The sequence below is a fragment of the Grus americana genome, chromosome 1 (assembly GCF_028858705.1).
Source record: "Grus americana isolate bGruAme1 chromosome 1, bGruAme1.mat, whole genome shotgun sequence".
NCBI classification, from domain to species: Eukaryota; Metazoa; Chordata; class Aves; order Gruiformes; family Gruidae; genus Grus; species Grus americana.
In genome coordinates, this window is record NC_072852.1 from 185,498,903 (window position 1) to 185,513,169 (window position 14,267).

Here is a 14,267-nt window from a genome sequence, read left to right on the forward strand (position 1 = left end):
CGGCGGCGGTGATGATGTGAGCGGCGCGGCAGCTGCAGACCGGCTCCCCCGGGAGCCGGGGCTGAGCCCGGTGGCCGTGGGAGGGAGAGGAACCGGGCGGGGAGGGAGGAGGGGGCCTGGACGGGGCCGGGGGAGAAAAAGGGAGGAGCGGGGCCGGGGGTGGGGGGGAGGAAGAGCGGCGCTGGGAAGCGCTGCCAGCCGGAGGAGCGGCAGGAGGGAGGCGCACCCCGGCGTAACCTGCTCCGCTGCCCGTCGGCGCTCTCCCCGCGGAGGTAGGGGACCTGCTGCGGGGGGATGGAGGAGCATGGGTACCCTTCCTATAGCGCCCGCAGCCCCGCCTGGGAGGAACTGGTAGGTACATGCGTGCCTTGCAGTTGCACAGGCATTTCCTACCCTTTTTCCTGCCTGTATTGTTCAGCCGGGGGGTCGGGCTGTCATCCTTATCGGTGCCCACCCTCCGCCCCCTTCCCTTCTTCCGACCCCGCTCCGCACCAGAGCCCGGCCGCCGGCTCTCGTCCTCTCGCCGCGGGGAGCGGGGGGGTGGGAGCCTTTCGCCCCCGCCGTGTCCGGCCATTTGCTGGCGGGCTCGTCGCTCTGGGGACGGGGAGTTCATTGCCCTTTCTGAGTTTCACTGCCCGGGTGGAAAGCCTGGGATTAGCACCGAGAGCCTTGCCTCCAACTTTGCCGGGGGGGTTGGATGTTGACACCATTAAACGCCTTCTCTTAGCACAGCAAAAGCAACGTGTCCAGCGTTGGGAGGCAGTTTCCAGAGACACTTTTTTTTTCCCCTTCTTCTGTAGTCAGGCTGGGAATCACCCCTCCCCGGGCCGGGGCTGGGGTACCCCGCTACCACCCTGCTTTGTGGGGTGCGGGGAAAGTGGGTGCCTTTCAGCTGCTACAAAGGGGGATGTGTGTGTGTGCCTAAACTGGCCGGGAGGAAAGCTGCGGTGTGGTGGCTTTGTGGTTTGTTTAAGCAACTCAGAGACCCTCCTTCCAACCGAAGGAAATCATGTCACCAGCAGGCGATAAAATCAGATTTCCCTTTTCAGGGCCGTCTGGTCCCGCTCTTGGGCTTTTCTCCATTGTGCAAACACACACACACATCAGGCAGGGAGGGCTAAAAATAGTCTTTGGGTAGCTGCTTGGGAGATTTCAGGCTATCGGAGAGGTCAAGGCTAGGCTGTCTCTGGCCCTGAACTTGGTGAGGCGATGTGAAGTACGGACCCATGCCACTGCCAAGCTTCCCTTTAGATGGCTGTGCCATGTTTTGCTAACTTGTAGTGTTGGTCCAGGGCCCCTGGTTTTACTTGTAAACCCAGTTTGAAACAGCACCTGGGGGAGAGGCACACTTTGCCCAATTGTGCTCGCCTCAAGGAAAGGAGCAGCTGAGCCCTGGAGCTACCAACGGTGAACTAAGTTCACCCCTCTTCCTGTAAGGATTCATAGCCCTCCCAAATACATTTTTACTAGCCTTATTTTTGTTGTGAAGTTGAACATCCCCCTTCACTGCCCTCTGCAGTCCTCAAGCCCCGAAGCTGCTGCTGGAGATGCAGCTGTGATAGGGAAAACAGCTGTATGCGTGTTCCGGTAACATGGAGCTGACACCAAAAGGATCAGGCAAGGGAAGCCCAAGATTTTTGCCTGGAGAGATGAAGACATCGTGGGAGGAAGGCGGTGAAGCTGATTCCCGCGAACGCGTTATCCTATTAAACAGTGACATTTAAATTGGCTGCCGTCATCCAAAACTCAGCTCAAACTCGGGAGGCAGATGGATTGCAGCCCCTCTGCTTGGAAATGCAGAGTCCTGGCTGAAGCATCCAAACCCATTTCCTTCTGTATGCAGGGCTCAGATAAACAAGGAGCACATCTCTTCCCCACCCCCCCGCCCCCCCCCGTCCCTGCCCCCGTCTCCCCCTCCCTTAGTAAGGGCCAGGATTTGGGTCATGTTTATCATTTCATTGCTGCATTTGTTAAAGAGTACATCCACGAATGCAATTTTAAGGTTAACCACTGCACTGATTTCCTTTACAAGACTGTAATTTCAGCTAAACCACTCAATCCTTTACCTGGTAACCTGCTGATAAAATACATAGTCTTTGTGGAAAAAGCCACATCATTCTTCTTTGTATCTGCTCGTAAGCAGGCTTTTTATTATAATGGGGGCAAAGGGAGATTTAGGTGAAGAACTGCATGATGAAGGGAAAAAACCAGTTCCCAGACCTCTCCCTTGCTCTCAAAACACAGAAAAAGAGCAGCAGGATAGGGAAACTATTTATTGCAGGTTTTGAATCTGTGCAAGTTAATTATCTGTGCAAACTGTCAGAAGTCATTGGGAAGCACTGTTCCTATGGCTGTTCTGAGAATTACTTGATGGACATCAAATGGAGCCACAACTTCTCCTTTGACTGTCAGGGTTAGATGTGTCTGAGTGAAATGTCAAATTTCTATAAAATCTTTTCCTTAATGCACAGCTCATTTTTGAATGGAAAACCTTTTCCTGACTCCAGTAAGAGTTGCATTAGGCCCTCCATGATGGAGCTAAATAAAAGTAACAGAAGATGTAAGGCTCATCCTGCATTCTTCCCAGAGAGATTCGGTGGCTTTGTACTCAAAATATACACAATATATGTCTTACAAAGTTCTAGACCTGACTATCATATTTTATATGAGATCTGAGTCTTGACTTTACCTTTCCCTTGAAATGCGTAGGTGGATCCTAACACATTTGCAGAGTGACTCTGTATTTTGATGACTTCCACTAGTTTACACCTTTTCACTTCGAAGTATACAACACATTTTTGTAACCTACAGGTTACAGGATTGCCTCAGCTACTCCCGAAACAGCCATGAGTGATGTAGTTATCTCTTTAACAGTGGTATGCATACATTTTGTTAAATTTTGGCTTTCCTTTTGGTAAGTAAGGAAGCCAAGAAAGAATAACGTCGCTAACTCGATCTGCAGAGGGAGTTCAGACAGGCAGATCTGAAATGAATGTGCTCAGTCTGGGGAGCCCAGTTAAAAACTATAGTTATCACTAACCACTAAAATTAGGAAAGATTCAATAAAATCTTTTAAACATGATGAATAATGCATTGCTAACCTGACACATACACCACTATTCATCCAGAACCCCTCAGGACAACTTTTTGAAGTGGAGGAAAAAAAAGCATTACCCTTCAGTTTATAGATGCCAAAGTGACCTAGAGAAAAAGAGGTAAATAGGCTTGTTATGAAGAGAATCAGTATTGGAGCGGGAATCATTTATGTTCCTGGAATCAAATAGTGCATTAATCTGCATTATAAACTATAATCTCCAGCACAGCTAGAGTGCACGTGTATTTGGATATTTTTCTACTTTGCATATGCGTTTTAGTGACACATATTCTATTATTGGGACTGGATGTGGTTGAGTTAAAACGCTCTCACAGTGCATGTATGTCCCCAGCACTTCGGGATTCTTCATAAAGGGCAGATCATCAGCTGAAATCAATTGCCGCAGCACAAATGATGTCAGCGGAGCTGTTTTGTATCAGTTGAGCATCTCCTTTTAAATGCCAACCTTTCTTTAGGTTTTCACCAGTCTTCCCCTTGCTTCAGTTAGGAAATTTAAGGCAATTACTAAGAAGTGTGAAATCGAGTATGTTAAATGAAAGACATAGCTCATGCAAATATTTTATGGGTTTTTAATGGCTGCGTATAGCCCCACATTCAAGAGCCTGCTCATACAAGTCTAGGGGATTTTAGCGGCACCTTTTGTACCATGGGATTCATAGCTATATTCACTGAGCTGAAATGTGCTAGTCAGTATTTCTCCTATCAAGTCTGATGTCAATCACTTGGGTAAACTTCAGCTATGAGATGAAAGGGATGGAAATCAAGTTGGCAGTCCTTGTTGAGGCAAAGTTTCATGGTTATCTTAGGCAGCTTTACCTGGGTAAAGGCTGAAACTGGACCCTGATTATCTATTAACACCTCTGAAAAGCACAAGTGGAAACGGGGAGATCTTTAAAACCATCTTTGTGCACGAACGCTGTAGAAACAACCTTCTACACTAACAAGAATGAATAACTCTAGTACTTTCAGTAGTGCTTAACACTCGCTTGGTTTCTCCATTACGACGAACTTTGTACACAATAGCTGACTACAGATTTTAGAGCCTGTAATTTTACACATTCTGCCACACACTTTGCAGAAACCATATTCTCATTGAATTGTACTTGTGGGACACTTCCTACCACGTGCACATTTAGGTTGTTACTACTAAAATCTTCACATTAGGTGACCTGAGAGAATATTCCTAATACTTTCAAAATTTTTTCATAGCACTCTGAAGTTTATCAAGATATGATGAAAGAGACTCGCTTGGAAGCAACAAGCTGGTGCATTCCCTCCTTGTAACCCAATTTTTGTGTTTGGGCAGTCAGGAGAGAGGAAGGTCACAACAGGGTAGCCCACATGAGGATGCGTAACGCCCTCTGCACAGTGCAGAAAGTGCACAGAAGCTAGGGCTGATAGTTAAGCTCTGAAGGTGAACAGAAGTTGAAGAATTGTATTTATTGCCCATTTCACCTACAGATTTTTTTTTTTATGAGCTGTTATGTATTTGAGATGAAACTTAGTGAAGGAAATCTCAGCTGTCTGTGCAGATACCTAAGGAGACCTCTAGCTCCTCTGCTGGCATTGTAATAGGCACTGGATGTCACAGGAGCTGTTATATTTAAAAACCAAATTATTAACTTGTTCCTATTTTTCCATCTAATATATGATGAAACAATGTATTTACATCCATTGCTAAATAGCCCAATGTTTTATAAAACTCAAGATGAGTTTTTAAATTAGCTTGCACTGTAACCAATTGTGAAAGCGGTTTTAAAACAAACCAGATTAGTGTCTTGCTCTGGAAGATACCGGTCCTGTGTGTTTATCATTCCAAAACTTCAGTGTAAGGCTGTTCTTGGAAAAACATTTTAACCACCTACTGTTTTTAGGATTGAGGCCTAAATATGTAAGGAACAAGCAACCAGATGATATTTTATTAAAAAACCCAAACAAACAAACACCCAAAGGTGCAAATTTGGGGTCATCAATAGAGTCAACTTCATGATCTCCCTGAGTTCAAACATCCTAATCCCAAATTATACACTTGAGTAAGACAGTGTCTTTGTGTGCGCCTTTCCCCCTTGCTTTCTCATCTCAGAATTCTCTGAATTCAACTGAATTTGGAAAGGTATTCCCCGTGGGTGAAATGTCTACTTGTAAATAGTTCTGCATGTAACTTCGCACAGGATCCTAGTCCTGTGATACAAATCCATAGCAGTCACATGCACCGATATTTGGAATGCTTTTTTAGTATGGGAACCAATCTAACAGTAACTAGTGTTGTTCAGCTAGCGCTGTTTAATTCAGTTGAATTAAATGGAGTTAGTCAGTCTTGCTAGAATTCTGTTAGCACTAGGTGTTCCTCAAATCACAGTCACAATTACATGTAATACATGTTAGTATTAATTAGCAAACTGTCTTGTCCTCTTGCAGTGTTAAACTGTGATTTACCTTCAAAAGACTCAAGGAATTGCAGTGAGATGTGTTCTGGCGTAATTTGCTATTCATGAAATTAAGGTGGAGAAGAGGAAAAAAAGGAAGATGGAAAGAACAGGTGTCCACAAACTTTGCTCTTAGCCTATCTTTCTTCCTAGCCATGCCCTAAATTAGTTCACTGTACAGCAGTACATACTTGCACTTGCCCAAGTCTGATCCCATGGTTTTGAAAAACTCCCTCTCAGGTGAAGAGACAAGACAGAGTTAGTTTCACAATTAGCCTGTAAGGAAAAGGGACTATGTGAGAACTTCATCTATTTTGAGATGTGGTATTAATGGTAGGATTTAGGCCCTATTATTATTCTAATAGGGAATGTAGGTAATATGATCAAAATTCCTTTAAAATATAACTCAATAGAAAATTTTACTTTTTTTTAATGTAACTTTTGACAATTTTAAAAATACAACTGAGGTGATCCTACGTGGAGGGTAGTAGAATCGCATTTGAAGTACCTGATGCAGTAACGCAGAACTAAGCCACAAGACCTGCAAGGCTTCATTTAATTTCCCCTACTATGAATAAAAGTCCCAATAAAAGAAATGGGATACTCTGGATTATATGAAATTAAGGTTGTGGCAAGGTGCCTGCCGTGTAGGATAGGTTGTACACTATGGGTTTGGTTTTGTTTCTCATTAACTGCTTTGTATTTAGGTACTGTGGCATTGTATTAGCATATTAAGCGATGTCAGTTCCCTTTCTAGAAATATAAATAGACTTGTGGGAATATAGAAGCCACAAGTATTGATTGCTTTCTTATGTTTAATCCGGTCCATGCAGCTAGGAGTTGTGTGTTTTATTTAGTATTGCTGTGATTTAAATGCTTATTTTGAACACTGACTACATACAAGCCACAATAATTTCGAAGTCCCACAATTCAGAACATGTGGTGACATTTCGAGATCGTGTGAGCTGCCAGATCTGAGATTAAAAGGGAAAACTGACCCTTTCTTTCCCCAAAAGCAAAAGCTCCTCTTTTACAAAGACAAAAAGGAATGGAATAATAAGAAAATTAAAACAATAGGAGAGAACAACTGGAAAGCAATGTATGCATTTGCCAAAATCGTCCAACGCTTTGACGCTGAAGGATGCCAGGGGATTGAGTGGCTGGAGGTGCGGATAAGGAACCCATTGCATTAGATGCCGTCCATCCAGTCCCCAAAACACATCCCGGGCTCCCAAGGGCGTGCAACGCGGTCCTCATCCGTGACTGGGGAGCACGCGGGAAGGCCGCCCGTGTTCCGAGCCGGACGGTCTCACCGGGCTCGCGTGAAACCTTTAAAACTTGGCTTTCCACCTCCCACTGGCGGTCATCTGGTGTGACAAACCCCACGGTGTGTGTTGAGTGCGGGGCGTGAACGGAGAGTGCCCAGGTACCCGGGGGCCGCTCTCTGCCTCTGCCGCGTCCCGTCTCCCGAACCAGGCGGGACTCAATTCACACGGGCACGGCGGGGCGCGGGGACGTGCAGGGAAGCCCGGGCCGGTGCGGGGGGCGCCGGGGGCCCTCCCCACCCGCCTTCCCCAGCTTCGACCCTCGGACTCGCCCCGGCGCTCACCTGCGGCGCAGCCCCCCCGAACTGGCCCGGCCGGCGGAGCAGCACCGGCACCAGCTCCCGGCGGCTCGGGCGCAGGGGGCCGGGCCCGTCTGCCCCGGCTCCGCCCGCCGGCGAGTGGCGGCGCCCCAGCCCCCTGCGAGCGGGGAGCGGCGCCCGCCGTGGCCGGGCCGGGGCGCGGCCCTTCCCCGTCAGAGGGGGCGGCGGAAGATGGCGGCCGGGCGGTCCGCTCCGCTCCGCCAGCGCCCGGCTTCGTCCCCGCCGCCACCGCCTCCGTCCCCTCCCCCCTGCGCCGCCTCTTTCCCCACCCTCCCTCGCCACCTCCTCCTCCTCCTCCTCCCCGGGGAGGGGAGCGGCAGCGGCTGCCCTGGCTGAGCCGGGCTCGTGTGCTCTCTCTCGGCAGGAGTCCGGGAAGATGGCCGGGGCCGAGGCGGGGATGAGCGGCGCCGGGATCCCGCAGCAGCCCCAGCCCCAACCCCCGGCGGCGGCGGGGCCGGCGGACGAGTCGTCGGACAGCGAAGGGGAGCACGAGGGCCCCCAGAAACTCATCCGAAAAGTGTCCACCTCGGGCCAGATCCGCAGCAAGGTAAGGGGGACAGAAGGGCAGGAGCCGGCGAGCCCCGCTGCCTTCGGGACAAGTTTCTCCATCCCCATCCAAGAGCGGGGCCAGCCCGGAGCCGGGGACGGCCGCTGCATCCCGCCCGCATCCCCGGGAGCGGCGGCGGGGGTGGGGGGGTGGGAGGCAGCCGTGCCTCTTCCTTCCTTCCCTCTCCCCTCCTCCCAGTCCAGCTGTTGCGTCCACATCTGTCCCCGGCTGGCAGGAAGAGCCCCCCGGGGCGGCGGGGCTCTGCGGGGCCGGAGGGGAAGCCGCCTGCCCCGGCCGCCGGCAGCTGCCCTGCCCTGCCTGGCGTCCTGGGTGTGGGGGGAAGCGGCGGGCTGCCTCCCTCCGGCTCCTCTTCCTCGGCGGCGGGCACCGGGGATCCCGCCCTGCCTCCCCACAGCGCGGGTGGGCTGTTTCAGCGAGCCCTTCCTCACCAACTTTCCTTTGCCCCTCTCCCTGTCTTCTTCACCCCCGGCCCCGGGGGGCCGCCGCCGTGCGCTCCGCCGGAGCGGCGGGCAGCAGCAGGCAGCGGCAGGCAGGGAGCCCGCGGTGGCACATCGGGCTCCCGTTTGGGAGCGGGAGTGCCGCGAAGGAGGGAAACGCGGTTGCCGCTTTGAAAGGCACCTCGCGGGACGGGAGTAAACTTCTATACATCATCGCTCGTGGGGCTGGATACGTAAAGCGGCTGTCAAAATTTCAGGTTGATGCAGGTTTTTTTGGCTGACTCGGGCTGCCGAAGTCATCCTGGTGGAATTAACTTTTTGATGGATGGTGTATTTCTATCACGTTTTTTCCTGTAAAATGAACTTCAGGAAACTTGCATTTAAAAGTATAAAAATAATGAGACCTTACTTACTTTCTGTGTAGAAGGATCCCATGGCTTTCTACAAAGCGTGGTCCATATTCAGTGATGGGGCCTGCACAAAACCCCGCAGGGGAGAGCCTATGGGCGCGGTGACATCAAGGTCAGGTTTTTTGCTCTAAGCGTCTTGTTTGAGGGGCAAAGTACAGGCCCAGATCACCCTTAGGGTTTGATTTCTGCACAATAGGTCATGTGTTGTTTCCTTTACGGAGCACCCATTAAAGTTAGTAAGGAGCTGTTTGAGGAGTCCTGTTGGATTGTTGCTGTTCTTCGAGCTTTTGTTTCACACATACTTCCAAAAGGCAGCCACCTTTAAACAGAAAGCATTGATTCTTAAACAGTAGCACTATCTTATTATGTGAGGTGGAAAGCAACTTTTTTCCTGAAACCTCCTAAATACAATGTGTCATCCCGTTTTATTTCTAAATGTTAATTTTGCATTTGCAGATGTTAGGCCTGGCTGAAGTGTTACTATAGTAAATCATATACAGCTATTGCATCGTGTTGAAAATGTAGTCCTAACACAAACTTTGAGCTTTAACACCACTTCTGTGTGACGGTCTTCAAAATGTTTTAAAAGTGACAGAGTATGATGCTGTGTTAGGTGTAGTGGTGTTAAGTGTATTCCAGGGTTTGCTCTCATAGAGGTTGATACTTGCGTAAGGAAAACGTGGATTATGGACGTTATTGAAACAGGTTTGTTGTGAGCATGAGATTCCAGCCAATTCTTACCAACTGTTACCAGTTGGTGGGATATTCCGTATCTGAGGGCTGTGAATGAATACAAAGCTGTGATTGCCTGAAGTTCTAAAACAACTCTTTAAGTGATGCTTTTGCTTATCTTAGTTTGCATCTCAGTTCTATTTCTGTGAATCAGATTATATATAGGAAAAACTGACTGCTGACATAATTTGAGTCATAAAATGTTGCTTTACTGGTTGCAATTTACAATAATGTGCAACCCCGAATATAAACATCTTTCTTTCCATTTAATTAAAAGTCATATATCTTTGTTAAAGATGAGACCCATGTTAAATAATTCAGTAGCACTTTATTTTATAACTCATGATGCATTATTTAAAAGTAGCTATATTTAGACAGACAACTCCCATTTAGTTTAAGGGTGTTGTATGTTTGCTGTTGTAGTAGTTGGTGATCAGTGGTTACATGAAACCACTAGAGCAAGGAACATCAGGGAGCTGCTCTTTTACCCAGCTAGTCCCTTTCATTCAAATTAGATTTGTTAAGCTTCGCTTACTCGGTGAATGTGTTTGTAAGCTAAGGTTTTAATTAAATGGACTGGGTTTGTCTTACAGCTAAGAATAGGCTTTTGAAAGAACCCAAAACATGTATATTACATTTATCATTGATGCTTGAGGGCCATTTAACGCTGTGCTATTTTTCTCTGGAGCTTGCTTATATACTTACTTGAAACATTTCAGCAACGTGGTATTGATTCCTTAGCTCAGAACTATACGCAAAAGTCTCTGCTGGTAATTGTTTTTATTTTACTTAAAGAAGATGTTATTTTTAGATGTTTTGGTACAGTTGATCATTTGTGAAAGCTACCATATGGTGATACTTTGCAGACAGAATCATTCAGGAGTGGATTTTTTTTTAATGTGTGTATAATAAGATTTAGCAAATGTATGTATAAGAGCAAGCCCCTTTCGCTAGCACAAAGCTAAAGATTTCTAACACCTGTAGTGCTCAAAGGGACTTTTTAAGCTTTGCCCTCTTCTTCCTAAATAAAAACAATTAATTATTTCGCTGGGGGTGAAAAACAGAATGGGATAATGAAAAAAAAAGAATACTGTATTGGCAGATTTAAGTACACTGAAGTTCATTGCTTGTTTGTGATACGCTAATCATATGCTTATAGTTCTACTTAGAAAGCTGTTGTCCAGTTTTACCATCACTTGCCCACGTTGAATAGCAACTTCCACTGCAAATTGCTCGCTTGATTTCAGTGGAATTGCTTTTACAGTAAAACACTATGAGAAACGGATGGGTGATAGGGCCAGATGTTTATGTAATGTCTATTATGTGTGTATTTTTAATTTATGCATATATATTCCTCACATTTTTAGAGTTCTTTGAAGGCATGTCTGTGTCAAAATATGGCCATTATTGATTTCCTCAAACAGAAAACCTGAAGATCAACATGTTTTGCTTTCTGCAAACCTGAGGAGAACAAGTTGCAGTGCAAAGGACTAAACTATTCTTCGGGCCAACACCTCGTTTGTAGCTAGGAGCTGTTTGCTCAAGCCCCATACCTGGTTATGGAGTGACACTGTGGCAGTAAGTGTCTTTAGCGGAGTCAGGACCAAAATTAATTAGTACTTCTGCAACATTAAAGCCAGCATCTTTGAACTTTATCCTGGAATCTGTTATATCTGTGAAGCTCGTATGTGCTCCCTGGAGAAAAAGCAAAGGAATAAACAGGTGGCAGGTACCCTGTGAAGTTCGAGCAGTTTTGAGCTGAAATCCCTGATGGAGAGCATTGAAACAATTCTTGACTTTGAGATGTCTACCCACAATTTCCCCCCTCGCTGGGAGACCTGAATATTTAATACATAAAAAGTGTCTTGGTAAAAAACATTTTTGGAAGATACATTTGCAGTTTATGAGTATTTTTGAAAACTGTAGTCAGACAGTTTTAAAGTAGTACATGCAATGCTGTACAAACAGTGTTCTATTGGGCATTTAAGTTGTGGAAAGTTCTCTATGCATCTGCATTAAATTTGTCTTTTTAACATTCAAAGATGCTGGTTAAGACAGGCAGCATCGGTGCCTTTCTTAAATGAAACAGATGACTTCAGACCTTTGGGGCTGCAGCCCAAAAACTCTGCCTGTCATCAGCTGAGTTGTACTTTCTTTAAAGTTAATCATTAGTGCAAAGTACGTTCCTTAAAAAGATGATCTTGCTTCAGTTCTTTATAGCTGGGACCTGTCAAGACGGGAAGGCTCAAATTAGAGCTGACACTTTTTCTCTTTAAATTCTGCTCATCTTGGGGGTGAACGCAAGATTAATAAATGAAATGGTCCCTGGATACTTGGAAGTAGAGTCGTCAGTTATAGTTCCTACTCTTGTCTTGAGTACTCTCTGCTAAAAAGTGGATATAAAGAATAGCACTTTCATTGCTGACCTGGCTTCCTACTTTAATGGGTCCGTGTGCAGTTAATGGGAAAGCTCTGCTGGATAGGTGTTTTGCTCTCAAATCTGTGATTGGGCATCTGGCCTGTGTTTATTTTTGGATGAAGCAGACATTCTGGAGCAGAAAGTATAAATCAGGAAATGCAAGAAAATAGGATGTATTGAGCGAGATAAATACACTTGTAATGTATCCGGGAGAACGTTTTTTCCCTCTCCTTCACCCCCAGTGACTTTTGTTAATAATGAAGTTACTGTAACGTGGGACATGTTCAGAAATGCGGGTGCGTTATAATTAGTGGAGATGCTACAGTGTTGTTGGGTGAAATTGCAAGAGTTGTTACTTATCTGGAGTCTTAATATATTTTTTTTTAGATATCCTAAATCATTATGGAGTAATAAAAGTAAATTAATTAAATTCCCTACTGTGTTTTTATTGGCCTTAGTGGATAACACCAGCCATTTAGGAACTGAGCCTTCGCAAAGTTTCTAACGTCTTCCATATGGTGACATTTGACAGCGCCAAGTCCCAGTAGTCACTTCCTGTTTGTTTCTGGTATACATTTCTCTCCGATTACTATAGCTTGTTAATTCACCTAAGTGTAAAGTGCTGTGGTTGATACCGGCATGAGACCTCGTGAACATCACACTCTGCAATGTAATCTGCTTTTTCTAGCTTTGACGGTTCCTGATTTACTCAGCTAAGTAGCAGTTGATTCCTTTCTAGTTAAGGAAACATGATTTTTATGTACCAGAAGTTCTCAGGAGAATGCCACAGTAGCAAATTTAACCCCATTGGGGAAAGTGTATGTGCATTAGGATTGTCTGAATCTGCACAGCTTCAAAATGCATTGCAATTTGCAATTTTGCAATGACAGTAACACATATAGTGTCACTAAACTTTATCATTGTGTTTACACAGTGTGGGACAGAACTGAAGTGACCAAGCGCGTAGAAATCGTCCTCAAGTTCTTGGCACCTGGCAGTGCCTACAGAAAAGATTGAAGGGTGCCGCAGGATATCTGTCTGCAGTGTTTGTATTTTTCATCATTTTTGCTCTGCAGTTAAATTAGTTGTTCAGTGCATGCACTGTGTATCCATCCTTCGTAAAATGTTTCATCAATGTTTTTTCACAACTGTTGTAAAATGTCTGGCAAATTTGATTCCCTCCTTGTATCATGGGGTCTTTAACCTAATTTTTAAGTGAAATATTCAGAATCAGTTCATCAGTGTATGCTCCTGATACATGCAGCCACATGTATTCATGCACAGAGTAATATATTTAAGGTTTCATATACATATTACTCAGTTCTAGAGTAGGCCCAAACGAAGCAAGCCAGTTTTTAGCGTGAAAGGGTGCATGATATTTAGTGCTTCTCATACCTGCTGTATCTCTATATAAGCTTTCAAAAAATGATCCGTTAATGGAAGATTTCAGACAGAGACATGATAGTTTTGGGAAGTTAAAAATGACTGAACGCGCTATGTAGAAGCGAGCAGGCTTAGAATGGAAAGAGTTACACTATTTAAGGCACAGTGGTCATTACCACTCCAAATCCTGACACATGTTTGTGTAAAACTGAAACGAAATCTGCTAAGGCATTTTAGTGATGCATGTATTGGCAAAGCTTAAATTGCTAGCTAAGTACCAGGAAGGAGGAGCTTGTAAAGTTTTTAGTAGATATTTGCAAGCATGTCTTCAAAGAAAATGTTGCTTTTGGTCTTGTTAGTCCTTTAAGGATTCTAGAAATAAATTTTAATGCTATTTTGTACTGAAAAATAATGTGAATTATACTTCACCTCCCCAGCCAGCTGGTGAGCTGTGAATGTGAAAAAAGACAAGATAATCACACTCTCATCTTTAATATAAGAGATTTTGATTGTTTTGTGTTTTGTTCCAAGGAGCTGGGGAATGCCTTTCTGCCAAAGAGATCAGGTGAAACACATTGAGCTTGTTGTGTAGTTTAGAGAGCGTTTCTAGTTTTAAGAAGTGGAGACTAATTCAAGAATAAATAAAACTGGGAGTCCCCTTCCAAGATGTCTTATATCTTGTGAACTTCTTGCGTGCAGTTCTGAAGACACATAACAGCCATGCCAGGGCCCGAGAAAAAACTATTCTATAGATGTGTCTTTATCCATGTAAGGCTATATAAATAATTTGTGGACATTTTGAATTGTTTCCAGCAGTTACATCAGAATCCAAGATGCAAGACTACTGTATGACTAGCTGGACTAGCTGAGTTAGTTTGGATATCTATAGCAGAATATGTAGAATTACAGTGATTTTGTAATTGAAGTAGTGATCACAAGAATAGTCTGTCTGGCTATCACAAAGCCTTTATGTGAAGGGAAGTTTTGAATCCTCTTGACTTACTGAAGATGATAAAAGGCAGCTTACACCAATATTCTTGCTCTGGAAAGCTCCAAAAGGCTAAGGTTTTTTGTTTTGGTTTGGGTTTGTTGTTGTTGTTGGTTTTTTTGTTTTTAATTTAAACAGTGTTAC

At 45.2% G+C, this 14,267-nt stretch overlaps 1 protein-coding gene across 2 annotated transcripts in view; it reads left to right on the plus strand.

The window, feature by feature from the left end:
- Window positions 1-220: 220 nt before the first annotated feature.
- Window positions 221-14,267, plus strand: part of DGKH (diacylglycerol kinase eta) — a 170,019-nt gene continuing 155,972 nt past the window's right edge. For both annotated transcript variants that reach the window (XM_054836041.1, XM_054836051.1), the window contains exons 1-2: window positions 221-351; window positions 7,551-7,733. In XM_054836041.1, coding sequence (XP_054692016.1) covers window positions 295-351; window positions 7,551-7,733 — 240 coding nt within the window. In that variant the 5' untranslated portion in view covers window positions 221-294. The remainder of the gene's footprint in view (window positions 352-7,550; window positions 7,734-14,267) is intronic.